This window comes from Colossoma macropomum, unplaced genomic scaffold (assembly GCF_904425465.1).
Source record: "Colossoma macropomum unplaced genomic scaffold, Colossoma_macropomum, whole genome shotgun sequence".
NCBI lineage: Eukaryota > Metazoa > Chordata > Actinopteri > Characiformes > Serrasalmidae > Colossoma > Colossoma macropomum.
The window spans coordinates 19,050,881-19,069,293 of NW_023494797.1; the positions used below are offsets into that span (position 1 = coordinate 19,050,881).

At 39.7% G+C, this 18,413-nt stretch overlaps 1 protein-coding gene across 1 annotated transcript in view; it reads left to right on the forward strand.

The window, feature by feature from the left end:
- Positions 1-1,974: 1,974 nt before the first annotated feature.
- The window catches only part of cdh8 (cadherin 8), a 214,747-nt gene continuing 198,308 nt past the window's right edge, over positions 1,975-18,413 (forward strand). The window contains exons 1-2 of the mRNA XM_036584468.1: positions 1,975-2,267; positions 6,959-7,432. Coding sequence (XP_036440361.1) covers positions 7,172-7,432 — 261 coding nt within the window. The 5' untranslated portion in view covers positions 1,975-2,267; positions 6,959-7,171. The remainder of the gene's footprint in view (positions 2,268-6,958; positions 7,433-18,413) is intronic.

The following is an 18,413-nucleotide window of genomic DNA, read 5'->3' on the forward strand; positions in this document are numbered from 1 at the left end:
TGTCATCACATTCATCGATATCATCTTCATTACAGTCACCATCATCATCATCATCATCATCATCATCATCATCATAATTGGACGCTTCATCATTGTCATTACAGACATTGCCACTATAATTGCCATTTACATCACCATCATCATCATCATCATCATCATCATCATCATCAACTGTCATAAACATCATCAGCCCTGAAGCTATAATAATTCATTTGTGTAGTTCTTATAGTTAATAGAATTTACATGATGCATAACTATCATTATTGTTTTGATCATCATCATCATCATCATCATCACTGACATCAACATTACCATCATCATCATCATCATCATCATCAACATCACTGACATCAACATCACCATCATCATCATCATCATCATCAACATCATCATCATCACCATCATCATCATCACCCTCGTGGCTATAATAATGAAGTCTGTAAAGTTCTTATTATTAATAGGATGTACATAATGCATAACCATCATTATTGTTTTAATTATCATCATCATCACCATCACCATCATCATCATCATCATCATCATCATCATTATCAACATCAACTGACATAAACATCATCAGCCTTGAAGCTATAATAATTAATTTGTATAGTTCTTATAGTTAATAGGATTTACATGATGCATAACTATCATTATTGTTTTGATCATCATCATCATCATCATCATCATCACTCTCTGAGCTGTAACAGCTCTGTTTGTAGTGTTTACCCTGTCAGTATGACTTACTCTTCTGCATTAACTGAGCTGACCGTGGAGGCGGCCGTCCCCGCATCATCAGTGTTGTGGCACACAGAACATGACCACGTGCTGCAGCGCATCGATTTTTCATAAAAAGATCGCACATTTGAAAAACTCTTGCCAGAGAGTTTATTGAACCTGTGCATCCTCTCAGACTAATAGTCCAGTCCCCGAGGGCTAAGCACTCTCTCTCTCTCTCTCTCTCTCTCTCTCTCTCTCTCTCGCTCTCTCTCCCCTCTGCAGTGCGTTCTCCATTTGTCCACTAGAGGGCGCCGTATCAAACAAAGCCACAACAATGTCACAGGCACCACAGTAAAGCTCTACAGCTGCTCTATGAACTAAACCCCTATAATTACATGACAGTACAAAACACCATCACAACCCTTGATTCACCAGTGGATCTGAATCAAGTTAAACTGCATAATTAATGTAAATACAGTTTGATTGTCTGCTTAGTTGACTATTAATAAGCATTAATAACCATATGAAGAAGGAAGGAGCCACTGCTTTATCTCTGTGTCTCTCTCTCTCCCTCCCTCTGTTTATATTAGTACTATAATAATAATAATAATAATAATAATAATATAATAATAATAATAAAACGATCAAAACGTGTAGAACCTTTACATATATAGGCAGAAACATATGTGCGCGTGCGTGTGCAAAAAGCTCAGCTCAGCTCGTGCGTGTACCTCTCTCGTCCTGCAGCAAAGAAATACAAATAAATAAATAAACAAATAAATAAATAAATAAATAAAGTCCGAGTGGGAAAAAAAGAGAAGCTGAACTGAAACAGAACGAGGGAGGAGGAGAATGACGCGCGTGCGCGTCCCTATGTACTCGTATGTGATCCAGTGTGCATGTTAAGTGTGTGCACGTGCGCGCGTACATGAATGTGTGTGTGTGTGTGTGTGTGTGTGTGTGTGTGTGTGTGTTTTGCGCGCGTGCGCGTGAAAGAAAGGCAGAAGAAGTTAGTGTTCTCCCAGGACGCAGAAGCTCATGGTTTCGCGTGCAGCCCCCTTTACGGCTCACGCGCGCGCACATACACGCGCACCTCTCTCTCCTCCACCTCCCTCCCTCCCTCCGTCTCTCTCTCTCTCTCTCTCTCTCTCTCTCTCTCTCTCTCTCTCTCTCTCCCTCTCCTCATCCTCTCTCTCTCGCGCTCGCGCGCTCAGCCTGCCGGAGCTCCGTCTCTCTCCAACAAACCTGCGCGAGGGATCCTACACGCATGCCACTCTCCACTCGTTCTCTCGCGGTCTCTCTCTCGCTGTCTCTCTCTCTCTCTCTATCTGGCGCTCTCTTTTTTCTGTATGTCTATCTCTCTCTCTCTTCCCTTTTCCGTCTATCTTTCTTTCGCTAATCGCAACTTTCCTTCCTCTCCACTCGCGCGCTCCTATAAGGAATCCACAATGCTGCGCGTTTTCTGAAACAAGTCACGTCTTCTTTCCCTTTATTTGTGTGTTTTTTCGCTGCTCTGCGTAAAATGCCGAGGGCGCCGGAGTGAAGAGACAGTAAGTAGCCTCGAACACTCTTGAATTAACAGGTGCGCGAGGGCGGATATGCTTTTGTTGTTTGTTTGTTTGCTTGTTTGCTTGTTTGTTCGTGCTCAAAGCTGCGGCTGGGGTGGTTTTAGGGCTCGGTGGAGGAAGCTCGAGGACGCCCGGTCTGATCGCGCGGATGATTGATCAGCCTTTCAGGCAGATTGACAGCCTATAACATCTTGTGCGTGTGGCTCGTGCACCGATTTTTTTTTGCCGTTTCGTCGTGCTGCCTCGACTGGACTCTGATGGACACGGTGGACCGCAGTAGACTCCACACGCACGCGCACGCACGGTGGTAAACCAGCTTAACTTGGCGAACTCGAGGTAGTGGCCGTCACAGCCCAGCGCGTGAGGCAGGAGCCTTTGTAGTCGAGATGTCTGCACACTCTTTAAAAGGGTTCTTTAAGGGTTCTTTAGGAAAGGCAGTGGTTATATACGCTCTTACACACAGGGCGGAAGTTCTCTGAGCAATGCCATGGACGAACCACTGCTGGTTCCCCTAAAGAACCATGTCTGAAATACAGATTTGCCTTTACCGAATGTAAAGGTTCTGTAACAGCTCAAGGGTTCTTCCTGGAATCTTTGCACTATGTGGAGGTCCTTTAAACTTTTCTTGCACATCTCACTTACCAAAAATGGTTCTCCGATTCTGGGAACCAAAGGAAGTTCTTCTATTCCATCCTTTCTGGCACCTTTGTTTTTATGCATGCATAGAACCGTGACAACTCGAAGAACCATTTGAAGGCTTTGCACAGTTAAATGGTTCTTCACTATGATGGAAACCTCTTGTACAGATAGAGCCGGTTTAAAGTGGTTTTCTATAGCAACAAAAAGTCAAAGAACCAGTTTTTGGTACCACAGAACCCTTTTTGAACCTTTTTAAGAACCATTTGAATGCATAATTATTTCTGCCACCTTTATTTGTAGGCATGTGTAGAACCGAACTCAAAGAACCATTTGAATGTTTTGCACAGTTAAATGGTTCTTCACTATGATGTGAATATGTGTGTATATATATATATATATGGCCTTTGTAAAATGGTTCTCTACAGCACCAAAAAAAGGGTTCCGCTACTTTTACTCCACTTTAAGAACCATTTGAATGCATAACGATGCACATGGTTCTTCTACCTTGCATATGGTTCTACAGACCACCAAAAAGAGCTGTTGTTCTTACAAGTCGTAGTACCTCATTTGGTACTTTATAGAATTTTGCTAAGAGTGTATGAAGAACCAGGTCAACTCAGAGAACAATGTGAGTGCATAAATGGTTCTTGGTATGGTTGATGGTTCTTTACTATGATGTATTTATTGTATGTTTAAAAATTGGTTGTGTACAGCAGCAGAAAGGGCTCTGCTATTGGTATAGAACCTTTTTTGTACCATATAGAACCATTTTGGAGTGTAGCGATAACAGGAGACATGGGAAGCAGTGATGTGGCCATGCAGAGATGGCACGGTACCACTTTTTCTCTTTGAATAATATGTTGTGTATCTAGTACCGATACCAATCCGATATTTCTTCTTTAAAATCTGCTGAGCTGTTTTTAATTGAAATATAGGGAGCTGTCCACTCCGAGTGGTGCTGAAACGCTGCTTTCCCACATGTTCATGTACACTCTGCCTTTGCTCGTCGCACTCTCTGCCTGCTTTATGCTTCTAGTCCATAAAAACACACCGTCAACCATCCTGACTGTGTTTTTAAGGTGATACGTTGCCTCTGCACTCCTAAATGCAGGGCAGAGTGATTAGAATCGCATGTCAGTCTATGAGATAACCCACTTCTCTAAAGAGGCTTATTTCATGTCTTATAGCAGATACTTTCAGTATTTCTTGCTGTGCAGATATGTATAGGATGATGTCCTGTCTAAATATGTCCTTATTCATGTTTTGTTAGCCTTTAGCCTGGATAACCAGTCCAGTAAGTCAGTTTATCAATGCAGGAGGTGCTTATTTCTCAGTGTAGCCACGAATGCCTGGTGTTTTCATCATGTTTCATCTAGAATGTGCCATATATGTACCGGATCACTTTCTCAGTGCTCTCAATTCAAAGTCGGATTGAACGCACAGGTGCTGCACAGCTGAACAGTCAGATTGGCTCGCTTTCCTATGATCGTTAATAAGAGCAGAATTAGGGAAGCCTGAGAGAGACTTCATGAGGGAAAATGACACTTAGCACTGTGCTAGTGTTTTAAACACTTAATCACGAATATCCAGCTTTTTTTTTCCTTCCTTCCTTTTTACGACAGCTTTTTCAAGTCAAGGGCGTTTAGAGAAGCGTAATGGAGCAAAGCTGCCAGTGGTTTGGAAAGGAGGCTGCTGGTGCTGTTCTCAAGGTTTTAATGATGATGATGATGATGATATGGAAGAAGTTTTATTGAAGTTTTCAATTAATAATAATAATAATGTGAATAAAAAGTAAGATTTTTTTTTTTTTACCTCCTTTGATGAAAATGACTGCACATCATTAGGGAACAATATGCAAGAAATGCATATAATTATTCCAAAGACATACATTTGAATTCATCCTAATTAAAGACTGGACTGGTCACTTTTACAATAAAACTAATAATAATCAATGCTGCGTTTGGAAGAAAAAACTATTAAAATATCTTTTTTACTGTTCTGTTCAAAGCGTTGAGCAGATGTACCTGCTGTGTTCATTAACAGCACACAGTCAAATCTCAGAGTCTGCTTTTCAAAGCCAGCTCAAGCCCCTGTTGACCTTGGTGCTTTCCTCCGAAAGCATGTTCATATTATTATTTTACTCTCAGCATCTGGTCTTTTAAGATCTAACGGTTTAAGACAGCTTTATTGCCGTTTATAAAAGTGGTGCAGGTGCACTGGAAGTATTACACACTTTCATGCCTCCAAATAAAGTGAAGCAGTATAAATATAGGCGTATTAAGACACTGTAAACCTTCAGTCTTCAAATTCTGGCTTTGAATCCAGATTCCGGTCCTGGATTTTGTAATCTCTCCTAGTTAACTGAACCATTGATGTAACTGATTGGCCATTTAGTGTCGTAAACACAAAATCCAGGTCCAGAAATTGGATTGGAAGACCTGCTATAAACAGCCACACTATGTGCCTCACAGGAGCACTTCTACCAGGAGCTGGGCTCTGATTGATTAGTTGATTAGTTAATTAAATGATTGATTGACTGATTGATTTTTTTAATGCACATACAGAGGGTTGCCTCAAAAACACTATGTACACTCTGAAACACAAAGGGTTCTTCAGAGCAGTGGCATAGGAAAAAACACTTTTTGGTTCCTTAAAGAACCTTTCAGTGAAGATTTTTGTCATTTTTGAAAATTAAATATTTGTGAAGTGTGATGAACCCTTTATACAGTTTAAAATAACATAAATATTCTCTATCAAAGTAAATAAGGTCTATAAATTAAATAATTCCTTTTTTTTCCAGAGAACCGTACATCCAAGCCAAGAACCATTGAGTAACCTTTGTTTTTAATAGTGTGTGCCTTAACAAGGTGCTTCTTTGTGTGATTCCTCAGAAGAACCACTTTTGGTCATTCCACTGTGTGGCTCTCTGAGGATTCTTTGGAGAACCATTTTCATAAAAGAACCTTTGTTTTAAAGTTAAAGAACCTTCACAAAATGTGAAGGTTAGCGGAAGGAGCCTTGTGTTGGTATAGAACGTTTATATTATTGTGAAGGTTCTTTCAGCCTTTAAACTCACAGATCTCATGTTTTTCAAAAGTGGCTCTTTAGGGAACTGAAAGTGGTTCTATGGAATCAGAGAACCCTCAACTTTTTTATTATTTTTTTTAAGAGTGTAGAGACAATACAGGCTATTGTGAAGAATAGAAAAAATGCAGTAGGAGTGGTTTATTTATTTATTTATGTATTTATTTATTTATTTATTTATTTAAACCTCTTGTACAGATAGAGCCTGTTTAAAGTGGTTTTCTACAGCACCAAAAAGTCAAAGAACCAGTTTTTGGTACCACAGAACTGTTTTTGAACCATGACAATGTAAAGAACCATTTGAATGCTTTGCATATATATGTATATATATATATATATATATATATATATATAGATATATATATAGAGAGAGAGAGAGAGAGAGAGAGAGAGAGCCTTTGTAAAATGGTTCTCTACAGCACCAAAAAGGGTTCCACTACTTTTACTCTACTTTAACAACCATTTGAATGCATAATGATGCACATGGTTCTTCTACCTTGCATATGGTTCTACAGACCACCAAAAAGAGCCGTTGTTGTTACAAGTCGTAGTACCTCATTTGGTATAGAATTTTACTAACAGTGTATGAAGAACCAGGTGAACTCAGAGAACAATGTGAGTGCATAAACGGTTCTTGGTATGGTTGACGGTTCCTCACTGTGATGTATTTATTGTTTGTTTAAAAATTGGTTGTGTACAGCAGCAGAAAGGGCTCTGCTATTGATATAGAACCTTTTTTTTGTACCATTTTTGGAGTGTAGCTATAACGGGAGACATGGGAAGCAGTGGTATTTTTATTTATATATTATTTATTTACTTATTTATTTATTTAAAGTGCATATACAGATAAATCACTTCTGTATATGCTTTTACATGCAGGCAATAGAGGCTATTATGGTGTGTACAAAAACTGCACTCGTAATGGTTTCGCCTCTCCCCTCTCTCCGTAGGCGTCCTGTGCCCGATGTGCCACCCGATGGATTTTGCGCTCCGCTGTGCCCCCCCGTTCTCCTCAATCTGGAGACAAATCACGCTGCTTCCGTGACCCTTACAGCACCATGAACCTGAGCTGCAGGACACGGAGAACAAAAGAGTAGCCGCGTCGCCGCCTCCGGAGGGAAATAGACCGAAAGCGAGAGAAAAGAAAACTTACCACGACAGCGATGGCCAAACGGAGAGAGGAGCTGCAGAGAGATGTTTGGGCCGGTTGGCTGTTTCTGGTGTGGATTACCTGCTGCTCTGCGGCGCCCGTAAGCAATCAGTCGCAGAGTTTACAGAGTTTACGGACAACCTCGACGGCGGCCTTGCGAACCAGAGCGGTGGAAGGACAAAAAATCCTCAGCCGCGCCAAGAGGGGATGGGTTTGGAATCAAATGTTTGTGTTGGAGGAGTTCACTGGACCCGATCCAATTCTGGTTGGCAGGGTGAGTTTCTCTAATTGTCAGCTGGATATTAAGCTCGCTTATCATGTGGAAACATTAATTCTGCTTGTATGAATGTCTCTGCGCTTCACGGTTTAATTTTGTTTTGTTTGTTTTTTTTTGTGGGGGGACGAAGCTGAAGGAAGTGGGCAAAGCTGGCACTAACTAGACTGGCACTAGAGTTTCTCTACTGGTCTTCTTAAACCTTGCGACAAGCTGTGTTGTGCTGAGATAGTGTGGGCAAACTAGATAAGAAGTCCAGCCTGAGTCGGTTCTCTACAGTCTTAAAAAAAGATGTCTCTTCGAGGGTTCTTTGGTAAAGACAGTGGTTCTATATGGAGCCAGGAACACTCAAAGAACCACTTGCATGATTAAGTGGTTCTTTGCATGGTGAAACGGAATAACCTTTCTTAAAATGGTTCTATATAGCACCTAAAAGGGTTCTTCTGTTATTACAAGCTTGACATTGTAACAGGAGAACTGTTTTTGTTGCTATGTAGACCTATTTTCAAAAAGGTTCTACATAGACCTGAAGAACCACTTCCCCACGCAAAGAACAGCATACAAATGTGTGTTTTTTGTGTTCTTGGTTCTATAGAGTCTGGCACAGTCTTATATAGACTACCATTGTCTTTACTAAAGAACCCTTGAGGAACCATCTATATTAGGAGTTTAGAACAACTGCTCGGATCATAAAAAAGACACAAGGGACTGAAAACAACAATAATCAGTGTACAGTAACTGCATAAACTGCATAGTAACAAGCCGATGACATCATCTTAATTTATTAATTCATTTTTAACCAAAAATTTTAGAACCATTTCTTAAGTGTAGAACCATTTTAAAGCTCAATTACGAAGGTACACTTTTAGTTGCCTAAAGAACCTTTCAGTGGATTCTGGTAAATGAAGTGTACCAGCCTGAGGAACCACTATGTAAAATGTAAAGGTTCTCAGAATCACTAAATCACTATGTTTTTAAAACTTTTAAAAGGTTCTTCACATTTGCAAATCTCTTTTTCAAATATGGTTATTTAGGGAACCTGAAGTGGTTCTTCAATGGCATCACTCCAAGAACCCTTTGTGTTTTGCTTTGCTGGTGCTCATTGTTCATTCCAGCTCATTCACAAACTTCCAGAAGATTTAATATTGTGATACAAAATGCGAATCATAATGATATAATCAAATATTGTGATATCATATTTTTTTTTCTATCGCCCACCTGAACCTCCACTACACTCTTAAAAAAGATGATGCTTCCAGGGTTCCTTAGTATGCATTCATAAGGCATTATAAACATGGCTATAAATATTTATAAAAATGCATTGCACGTTATAGCCATGCTTATTATGCATTATGAATTGTTAACATAATACATTATAAGTACTGTTCATAACAAATTATAAGAGCTCATAAGTCGTATGTGTCCGCTCTAAGTAAAGTGAAGCGTACTGTACTAAAGCCTCCTCCAGTGTTCAGAGTGAGGCTTCAAGTTGAAGTATTTACTGAAGGATTTACTGAAACACTAAAACATTCACAATAAAGCACATTACAGGCTTCAAATGTCAGAGTTTAAACTAGAGCTGCCATCAGTGTTTTACCCAATGTGGGAAAGGTAATGTTCACCACCGTTAGCTTGGTATTTGTCTTTACTTTACGCTCTCCAAGCTGAGACTGACTTCTTTGGCACTGACACTATAACATGTTATTGACACTATTTATAACGCATTATATTAACAATTCATAATGTATAATAAACATGGCTATAAAGTGTAATCCAGTGAAATATATGTTTATAAATGTTTATAATCATGTTTATAATGCTGTATGAAGGCATTATAACATGTTATAAATGTGTTTATAGATGCTTACAAACATGACATTCATAGAAAGTGTTACCGACAATGGTTCTATATAGAACCATGAACACATGCATGCTTAAATGCTTCTATGTATGGAGAAATGGTTCTTTAGATTGATGCATATGGCTCTACTAAAAAGGATTCTTCTATTGTCAGAAGCTTGACATCATAACAATACAAGAACCCTTTTAGCTGCCCCATAGAACCATTTTCAAAAAGGTTCTACAAAGAACCATACACAACACATTCTCCATTAATATGAAGAACGCTTTCACTATGCAAATGCTTCTTTGAGTGTTTATAGCTCTACATAGAACCATTGTCTTTACGAAAGAACCAATGAAGAACCATTTTTTCATATACTCAAAAAAAGAATGTTATGATGTCATTTATCATGATAATATAACACACATTCATATTGCCAAACCTTTTTTGATAGAATGCAATAGAAGAAACCATCTTTAGTTGCCTAAAGAACCTTTTAGTGGACAGTTCTTTGGAGAACCTTTTTTTGTAGATGAGGTGTGAGTGTTCAGATTCTTTTAAATGTTTAATAAACTTCCACATGGTGTAAAGGTTCTAAGAAGAATCCTGAAATGTGTATAATTAATGTGGAAGTTTTTAAAGATTTAAAAAGTTTCCCAAATCTTTTTTAAACACTGTTTGAAAATGAAAAGAATTAAAGCATTTCTATTTTAATAGTCCACTATAGATTATTGACAGATGGACCAGGTGTAAAGAAACTGTGTGGAGATTCTCAGCCATGTTAGGGTTAAACTTTGAGTCAAGATCGGGGTCTGGGTTTAGGTTGAGGACAAAACCCATTGTTTTTGAATTTTGAAATATGTCCCTGTGCTTTTATGAATGTTATTGTACTTCAGCAGTAATTTATCTAAACAAGTTAACGTTTAGTTTCCCTACAATGTCAGAAAAAAGGTACTAACAGTGTAAACAGACCCCCAAAGATATAACAGTGCTATTAATTTCCAACCGTGTACCTTAAATGACTTGAAGAGGCTCTGCATTCACTGTCTCAGGGGAAAGGGGCATATTTGTACCTTCATCTAAAATATGAAAATAAAATAAAAAATGTCGGAGACAAGATGGGCTATATGGTGTTATGGTAACCTAAAAAATATAACTGTAATGGAATACATTACAGTCATGTTCCCTAATTAAAAGTACTGTAGAAGGTTCTATGGCAGTGACAGTTTGGTACCTTTTTTTCTGAGAATGTAAATCTATACACCCGTCCACTATCATCATTTCATGTATTAATCTTTTAAAAGCGATTTGACACTTTCCTAGAAAGGAGGCAGGTTCACTAGTGCACTATAAAACCCGATGAGTAAGTCAACTCAAATGATTTGAGGAAAGTTCAATAACACAAATCACTTGACCGTACAAAATTCCCTGAACTGAATATGAACAAACATTAGTTTCTTGCTGTATACACTTAAGTAAATGGAGTAAATTGCACTAAATCCATTTGTTTTGTTGATATTAAAGTGATTGAGTATTTGGGACTCATGTCTAAGCTGTACTAACTCAGTTAAATTAAGTAACTGTAAATTAAATTCACTGTTACGCTAAACTACACAGACGACAACACACAGATGAAAAGACACGCCCAATATGTAAATATATGGTACGAAGAGCCAATAGGAATGATGTGAGTTTTACTTAAGAAGGCTGCATTGACCAAACATTCATCAAGTAAAGCTGAGAGTCTAAACTGAACCGCAATAAGTTTATTCAACTCAAAGATCCCGTTAAGTTATCAAAATTAAGTTATGAAAAAAAGCACAAAAGTCCAAATGATTTAAATGTAAAACGTGAAAAATTTTCACAACACTAAATTTTCAACAGTCTTTAAAAACAACCCATTATTGGCCTGATTGTATTTGCGTGTAAAGTTAAGTTAAATAAAAACGATTTTTTATAACACATTTAAATGAAGTGACCTCAACTCAAAATATGCTGAAAAAAAAACGTCTTACTCAAAATGACTAAGTTACTAACTCAACAATTAATTTTTGGTGTTAATTTGACTTTTTCAGATTAAGTTACTCCAAATTTCTGCAGTTTTTAAGTTGTGTTAATGTAATTTGTTCATTAAGATGTGCACTGAGTTCTACAGTGTGGGCGTAGAGTTAGGGTTAGAATGGGTGGTGTTTTAGCTAAAATAGGATCTTAATAGATGTTTAGTTGACCGTTCTGGACGAGGAAAGGCTCTATAAAGATTGTACAGTGGCCTGTGAGGACTGACAAAGTCAATAGCAGTTGTTAGTAAAGTGTTATTCGTGTATATGGAGAGATATTTATGTGCACAGTGTCCTGGTACACTGGGTCTACTCGGAGGTCCTGAGAGGGTTCTGGAAGAGCAGGCCAAAGCAGCTTGTTCACAGATCAGTGCGAGTGTGAACCTGGGGAGACCCAACCTGGCTCTCTGCACCTCCCAACACACACACACACACACACACACACACACACACACCATGTGCCTCTGAAATCCTTTCCTAGAAAAATAAGCGGGAGCCGAGCATCGATTTCTTTCTTTTGTTCCTTTTTTTAAGTGCACATGCAGTAACTCTGCCTCAAAAACTCTACTGTATGTGTGCTTTTGTGTAGTAGTAGATTTTTACCCCCTTAAACTCTACATTCATTAATCTTAAGGCTTATTATTGTTTGGTAACCACTGTAAATAACTCGTTAATGGATATAAAATGAAGCCATTGGGAGTTTAGACAGTGAAAAACTGCCATTTGAAACAAACCTGAATCTTTTTTGCACCATGTTGGTTCATCAAGCACAGTTCATCACATATCATTAAACTCTTTCTCACAGTAGCCACCTCTTTGGTGGATACTTCCACTAAACTATGTCTTATTGTTATGCAGTAATGTTGACTAAATATATGAAAATGTGAATGATTTACAAAACTGGAAAATTCTGGATTTTCGTCTTCGTTAGTATTGATTGTGTGTAAGTGCTGCGTGTTCATTGTGCCAGTTGCGCAGGATTGTTTGATATGAAGAACGCTGACATAGTCTGTTTTATCTTAGCACAGTCTTTGTGGAGAGGTGTGAATAGTTTTTCACAGCAGGGGGTTCTCACTCATCCCCTTTCACTCCTCATTGCTCACTAGCAGCTCAACGTTTCACACAGTGAGAGGTGACAGAGTCCTAGATCATCTGATAACATTTACGGAGAAAATGTTTATTTTCTTTTCTTTTATTTTATTATAGAAATTAAAAACATCCAAGTCGATTTCCATGTTGCTGGAACTGCCACTAGGGGGCTGCAGAAACAGAATTTTACATAATAGTCCACAAAAATGTTCTTTGACACCCCAAAAAATGACTTTTGCCTTGTCTCAAATATATGTCCTGATTTGTGATTACTTCACTGTGCATCAGCAGGCAATCAAAAATAATTTTAACCAGCAATATCATATGTCAACCCCCTCCCCCACCACCCCCACCCACCAAAATGCTCAGCTACCTCAGAGACCCTCCCTGATACCAGGTGTTCACTTGGAAATACAGAAGTAAATGTGTTATGATTTTACATGCAGGCAGACTTTAAAGCAGAGGTTTTTAAATTGGGGGATGTATAAAAACATATGGTTCTTTGAGTGTTCATGGTTCTACATAGAACTCCTGTATTTACTAAAGAACCCTTAAAGAACCGTCTTTTTTAAAAGTTTTAGAAGTACTGCTACTACCCAGCATACTCAAAAAGAGTATTATCATCTCATTTATCATTATAAGAGTAACAAAGCATCATACTGCCAAACCATCCATCTATCCATCATCTAAACTGCTTATCCTTCTGGGTCGCAGTGGGGTGCTGGAGCCTATCCCAGCTGTCATTGGGCGGAAGGCAGGATACACCCTGGACAGGTCGCCAGTCCATCGCAGATACTGCCAAATCTTTTTGATAAAATAAAATAGAATAACCATTTTTGGTTCCCTAAAGAACCTTTCAATGGACAGTTCATTGGAGAAGCGGAGGCAGAAAAATTTGTCTATAATTTTCAATTGTGTCAGTAAAATTGAATAAACATGCAAAACAATGGCAATTTGCAGCCAATCAGCACCCACTTAACGAGTTATCTGTAATCTCATAGAACAGCACAATGCCAGGTCACTGTAGAGTGGAGAAAGTGAGGGAAATGAACAAGGTTCTGGCAAAACATAGGTTTGGTAATGTATTAAATATTGTAGGCTATTGTCTTTGTGTCTTAACGGCCGAGAGGGGCGAGGAGGGGAGCAAGAGGGGCCAAGAGGGGCCACGGTGGCACATACTATCCAGACAGGGGGCTTTAGACTAGACTTTAGTTTGAGCACTACTGCTTTAAAGGGTTAGTCTGCAAGCTGACTGTTCAGTTGCTATACTGTATAAAAGGTCTACTTAAAAAAGTGTCAACTTGCTGCAATAAAACTGATTGAACCTCAAATAAGTTAGCAGCATATAAAACACAGATTGTTGTTCTGTTAACTCACTATTACAAATTCAGAATTTTATTGCAGCAAGCTGACTTACTATTGAGTTTAAAACACCAAAAACCTGTATGCTATAAGTGTTAATACAGGTGTATTAATATGTCTAGACTACACAGTGTTTAAGGGGTTAACCCAGTTTCAAGGTAAATCAACTGTCTCTTGGTTGGATGAACTTGGGCCGCATCTTCATTAAGAATTGAAAGTTTGGTGCGCTGTGTTGTGGAATGTGGCTGATGGTGCCAGTTGTTTGGCCCGGGGCTCTTTTTCATGACTGGTGAGTTGATTGAGGCCAGTTCTTCAGCCTCGGCGAGTGGAAAGCGCTCTCAGTGCCCGAAAAGTTTGGCAGCAGCTCAGCTAATTACCCTCCCTCGCTTGATTCCTCCACTTTTCCGCCCGGCCCCTCCTGCGCGTGAATAAAACATGCGGTCTAGTGTGTGCGGCCTTTGCACCTGCGCTCCACACCCCCCCACCTCCACCCGATATCACAGCGACACAAAAACGTCCTTAAGCGCAGGTATCAATTTTTCAAGAGCTGCAATTAAACAGCCTTTGTTGGATCGCGCCGCCGCTTTTGATCAGCAGAAATAAATAAACAAACACAATAAGCGGCCTCCCCGCGCCGATCTCCAAGGTATACGGCTGAATTAGCCCGATGCTTTTTGGCTGACAGACCCACTGTGCTGCCCGGTGATGGAAGCAGCCGGCAGAGCTCCGTGAGTAATGAGCCTTTCTGTGCTTCGCCTCCGTTACAGCCACGAGGAGTTTGTGCTGGAGAACACGGAGCTTCTCCAAACGTCAGGCAGCAGAAATATAGTCCAGAGAAAGAACGAGTTTATTGTCTTCCCTGCTGGGGGGTAATTGACCTGTACATGCTTCACCCACTGTTGCGAGGTTGGACAAGCTTTAGAAAACATTAGCAACAATCCTGCGCAACCTAATGAGGAAACGGAGCAATGTTGGTCTCCACATAGCATAGTTTCCAGGTTAAAATGCTGGACTGTGTTGAAACCACATCCATGCTAACATTAGCTAGACTAAAATAAGGGTTCCAAAAATAGTTATTTGAGCAACAACATAGAGGAACGTATCGCTGCTGTCGGAACAAAACCTCGTATCATCAAAATGGTGAGTTTACAGAAGAAAGAAAAAACATAGCTTACTTTTAATGTAAGTCAATGGAACCAGACATCTTTTCAAGTCATTTTGGGACGTTTCTTTTGGTCAATTCATCATAAAAATTATGCACAATGTAAAAGGCAACAGGCATTTTTGAATTATGTCAAAAACGGAAAAACGACAAAATGGAGATAAGAGGTTTTGTTCCGACAGTAGCGATATTTTGGTTCCCTAAACCAATAAGAGATTTCACTCACATACAATATGAACATCACTTTAGATTATTAAAATACTTATTTCCTTAGTGCTTAATAGAATTTAATGGAATTTCCTCCAATGATTGTGGATAGTTAAAAGAGAAACAATGAAAGAAAGCAGAAAAACAATGAAACGTGAAACGTACAGGTGGAATAACACCTCTAGGGGGCAGCAGTGAGTAATATTTGTTTATTTGAGCTTGACCTCCATCTTTGGTAATCCATGCAGTTGAAGCTAACGTAGCTGAGAAGCCATCCAGCTGAGGATAAAGTCACCAATAACTATTACATCACCAATGAATGTGGCACAATATAAACTACCACAGCATGATTGCTTAAAAAATATCATAAACATTGTATCTTAGTTTAATGTATTCAGTGTATTATGGTCCTTTTCTTTATTGCAAGCATAAAAATTGATAGTAGTATTTTCTGTTCCACCTTAAATAGTCCAGCAGTTCTGATCCCTGAGGCACCAGAATGTAACTGCTGCACCATTTAAGGTGGAACAGGAAAATTCGAACAAGAAGCTGGTGAATATGGGGGGGTGATAATAAATAATTGCCCCCCTCTTTGAAGATCATATGATGCCCTAAATGTAACTAAAGCCCAGCAGTGAGGAGCTGAACTTTACCCTCCTCTGCTGTCACTGCAGACTGGCAGGGTCGCCTACAGAGCAGCGCTGGTAGCTGTTAATGAAGTAATGCTCTTTTTATTTGAGGGTCCCATTTCAGAGGGAAGATTTCAACCACTACCCCTAGTAACTCAGTTTCAAGGGGCAAGGAGACACTCGAAAACAAGGGGTAGGGGTAAAAATAAGAAATGGGATTGGGCCAAAGTGTCAGAACACCTCCACACGAGTGTATGATGCAGTTAGCAGCATGCTAATCAGCAGGATATGAGCTCCCTTTGCTTGTTAGCCTCATTAGCCTCATAGCTCCAAGAAAAGAAGACTTCAGACACCAAACGTGGTGGTTTTCCGCCAAACTATCGCTCTAACCATGTGAGTTACATGTGAATTAGTGTGTGCAGGTTGGCGCTGTGGGCCGATAGGAGTGAGGGATTGTGGGTTGCTGCATTTAGCTCGGCTGCCTTGGTGGGCCGGCGTTGATTGAGTCGCATTTTTCTGTCGTTGCTGTTTTTCCCCTGCAAGGTTAAGTGCTGGAGAACGTGGCTTGCAGAGAGCAGATAAGTTCCATGTTGCAGCGAGATAGGAAGCCACAGTGTCGACGGAGATTGAAAACCCTCCTGCTCCACCCCCTGCTCTCTCTCTCTCTCTCTCTCTCTCTCTCTCTCTCTCTCTCTCTCTCTGTGTTAATCTCTCTTACTTCATCACCTTAGATCTGCAGTCACAATTTCCTCTCTCGCTCCGTCTCCCTAATTAAAAAATGAATCAAATCGCGAGTGGGAGGTGTGCATGTGATTCAAATGGGTCATACAAATCAGCGTGCCTTTTTTTTTTCCTTCACCCCCACTCCGGCAGGCGTGTGGTTGTGTGTTGATTATCGAGCATCCTCAGGCCAAGATTACACTCGTTCCGTCCTTTAGCTTTTATTGCGCAGCAGTCTGATGTTTAATTATACATGGCGCTCCTGAGCTCCTGCCTGTCAGAGCCGAGAACCCCTTCAGCACCAGCTGCCAGCCACGGAGAACCGTTAGCATGGAGGGAGAATCAGACATGGCAGAGAGAGAGAGAGAGAGAGAGAGAGAGAGAGAGAGCAGGGAGAGCAGGGAGAGCAGGGAAGTCAAAAATGGAGAATGGAACGGAATAAGGAGGTTGAAATACAGAGAGAGAGAGAGAGAGAGAGAGCTAAAAAGAGAGAGATAGTAAGGCATATAGAGGGTGAGAGAGAGAGAAGAAAAAGAGAAATATAGAGAGAAACCGAAAGAGAGTAAAAAAAAGCAACAGAAAGGAATGAAGAGGGTGATATTCAGAGAGAGAGAGAGAGAGAGAGAGAGAGAGAGAGTATATATATATATATAGAGAGAGAGAGAGACAAATAAAGAGAGATAGAACGAAATAAAGAAGGTAAGATACAGAGAGAGTGAGAGAAAGAGAGGGAGAGGGTAAAGAGAGAGACAAAAAAAGAAAAAGAGAGATATATAGAGATAGAAAGAGAGAGAGTCAAGGTATTCAGAGATCAAGTAAGTGAGAGAGAGAGAGAGAGAGAGAGAGAGAGAGAGAGAGAGAGAGAGAGTAGAGCGATAGGAATGAAGAAGGTGAGATACAGAGAGAGAGAGAGAGAGAGAAAGTGAGACAGAAAGGAATATAGAGGATAAGATCCAGAAAAAGAGAGGGGGTTAAAAAAGGAAAATGAAGAGAAATAAAGAGAGGACTGAGAAAGAGAGACCAACAGAGGAAAGAAAAGGAGAGCAATAGAGGAAAATATGGAGGAAGTGACATAGAGATGTAGAGACAGAGAGAAAGAAGAAAAAAAGGAAAGGATGAGAGAGAGCAGCACAAACAAATAGAAAGCCACTCACAGGAGGAAAAGAGGAAGCACAAAAGGAGAAATGGGCAGAGAAAGAAAGAAAGGATGAGAGATGAAGATGCAGAGAAAGAGACAAACACTGAGAGACAGTGGGAGAGTAAAATGGAGAGATATAGAGAGCGAGAGGATAGAGAGGGAAAGAGGTGAGAGAAAAAGCAGACAAAAGAAAGAGATTAGAGAATGAGAGAGAGATATAAGGAAAATAGAGGAGGGAGAGAAGTGAGTGAGCGACAGAGAAAGAGAGACGGAGCGACGGTTAAAGCTCGGCTTCTTCCACGAACAAAAACCCTCTCATACTTTCAGGAACCGACCGAAGACGCTGTTAAACGTCCAGTGACTGAACGCAGTGACCCGTTGTTTAGAGTCCTGTCTGTGTTGTCGACGTCATGATTCGTATCAATTAGTGTCAGACGTGAAAGCGGTCAGATCTGTGTGTCTGAGCGTTTTTCTTCATCTGCCTCTGAAAATGGACAAAATTGCAGAGAAAATTTAGACTCAGCTGTGTGACATACAGAGTCCAAACGTCTGAGAACTCACAGAAAATATGGACTTTTTAAAATTTAAACCTGGAAATAACTAAGTTATTTAAATAAATAAGTTACTAAATAAATTAGTTTTATCTCACTAATTAGCATAATAAAAATAATAATAATAATAATAATAATGCTATTTTTATTTATATAGCCCTTTTCATGCTGGTGGCAGCTCAAAGTGCTTTACAGACAGGTGATAAAACAGTTACACAAGAAA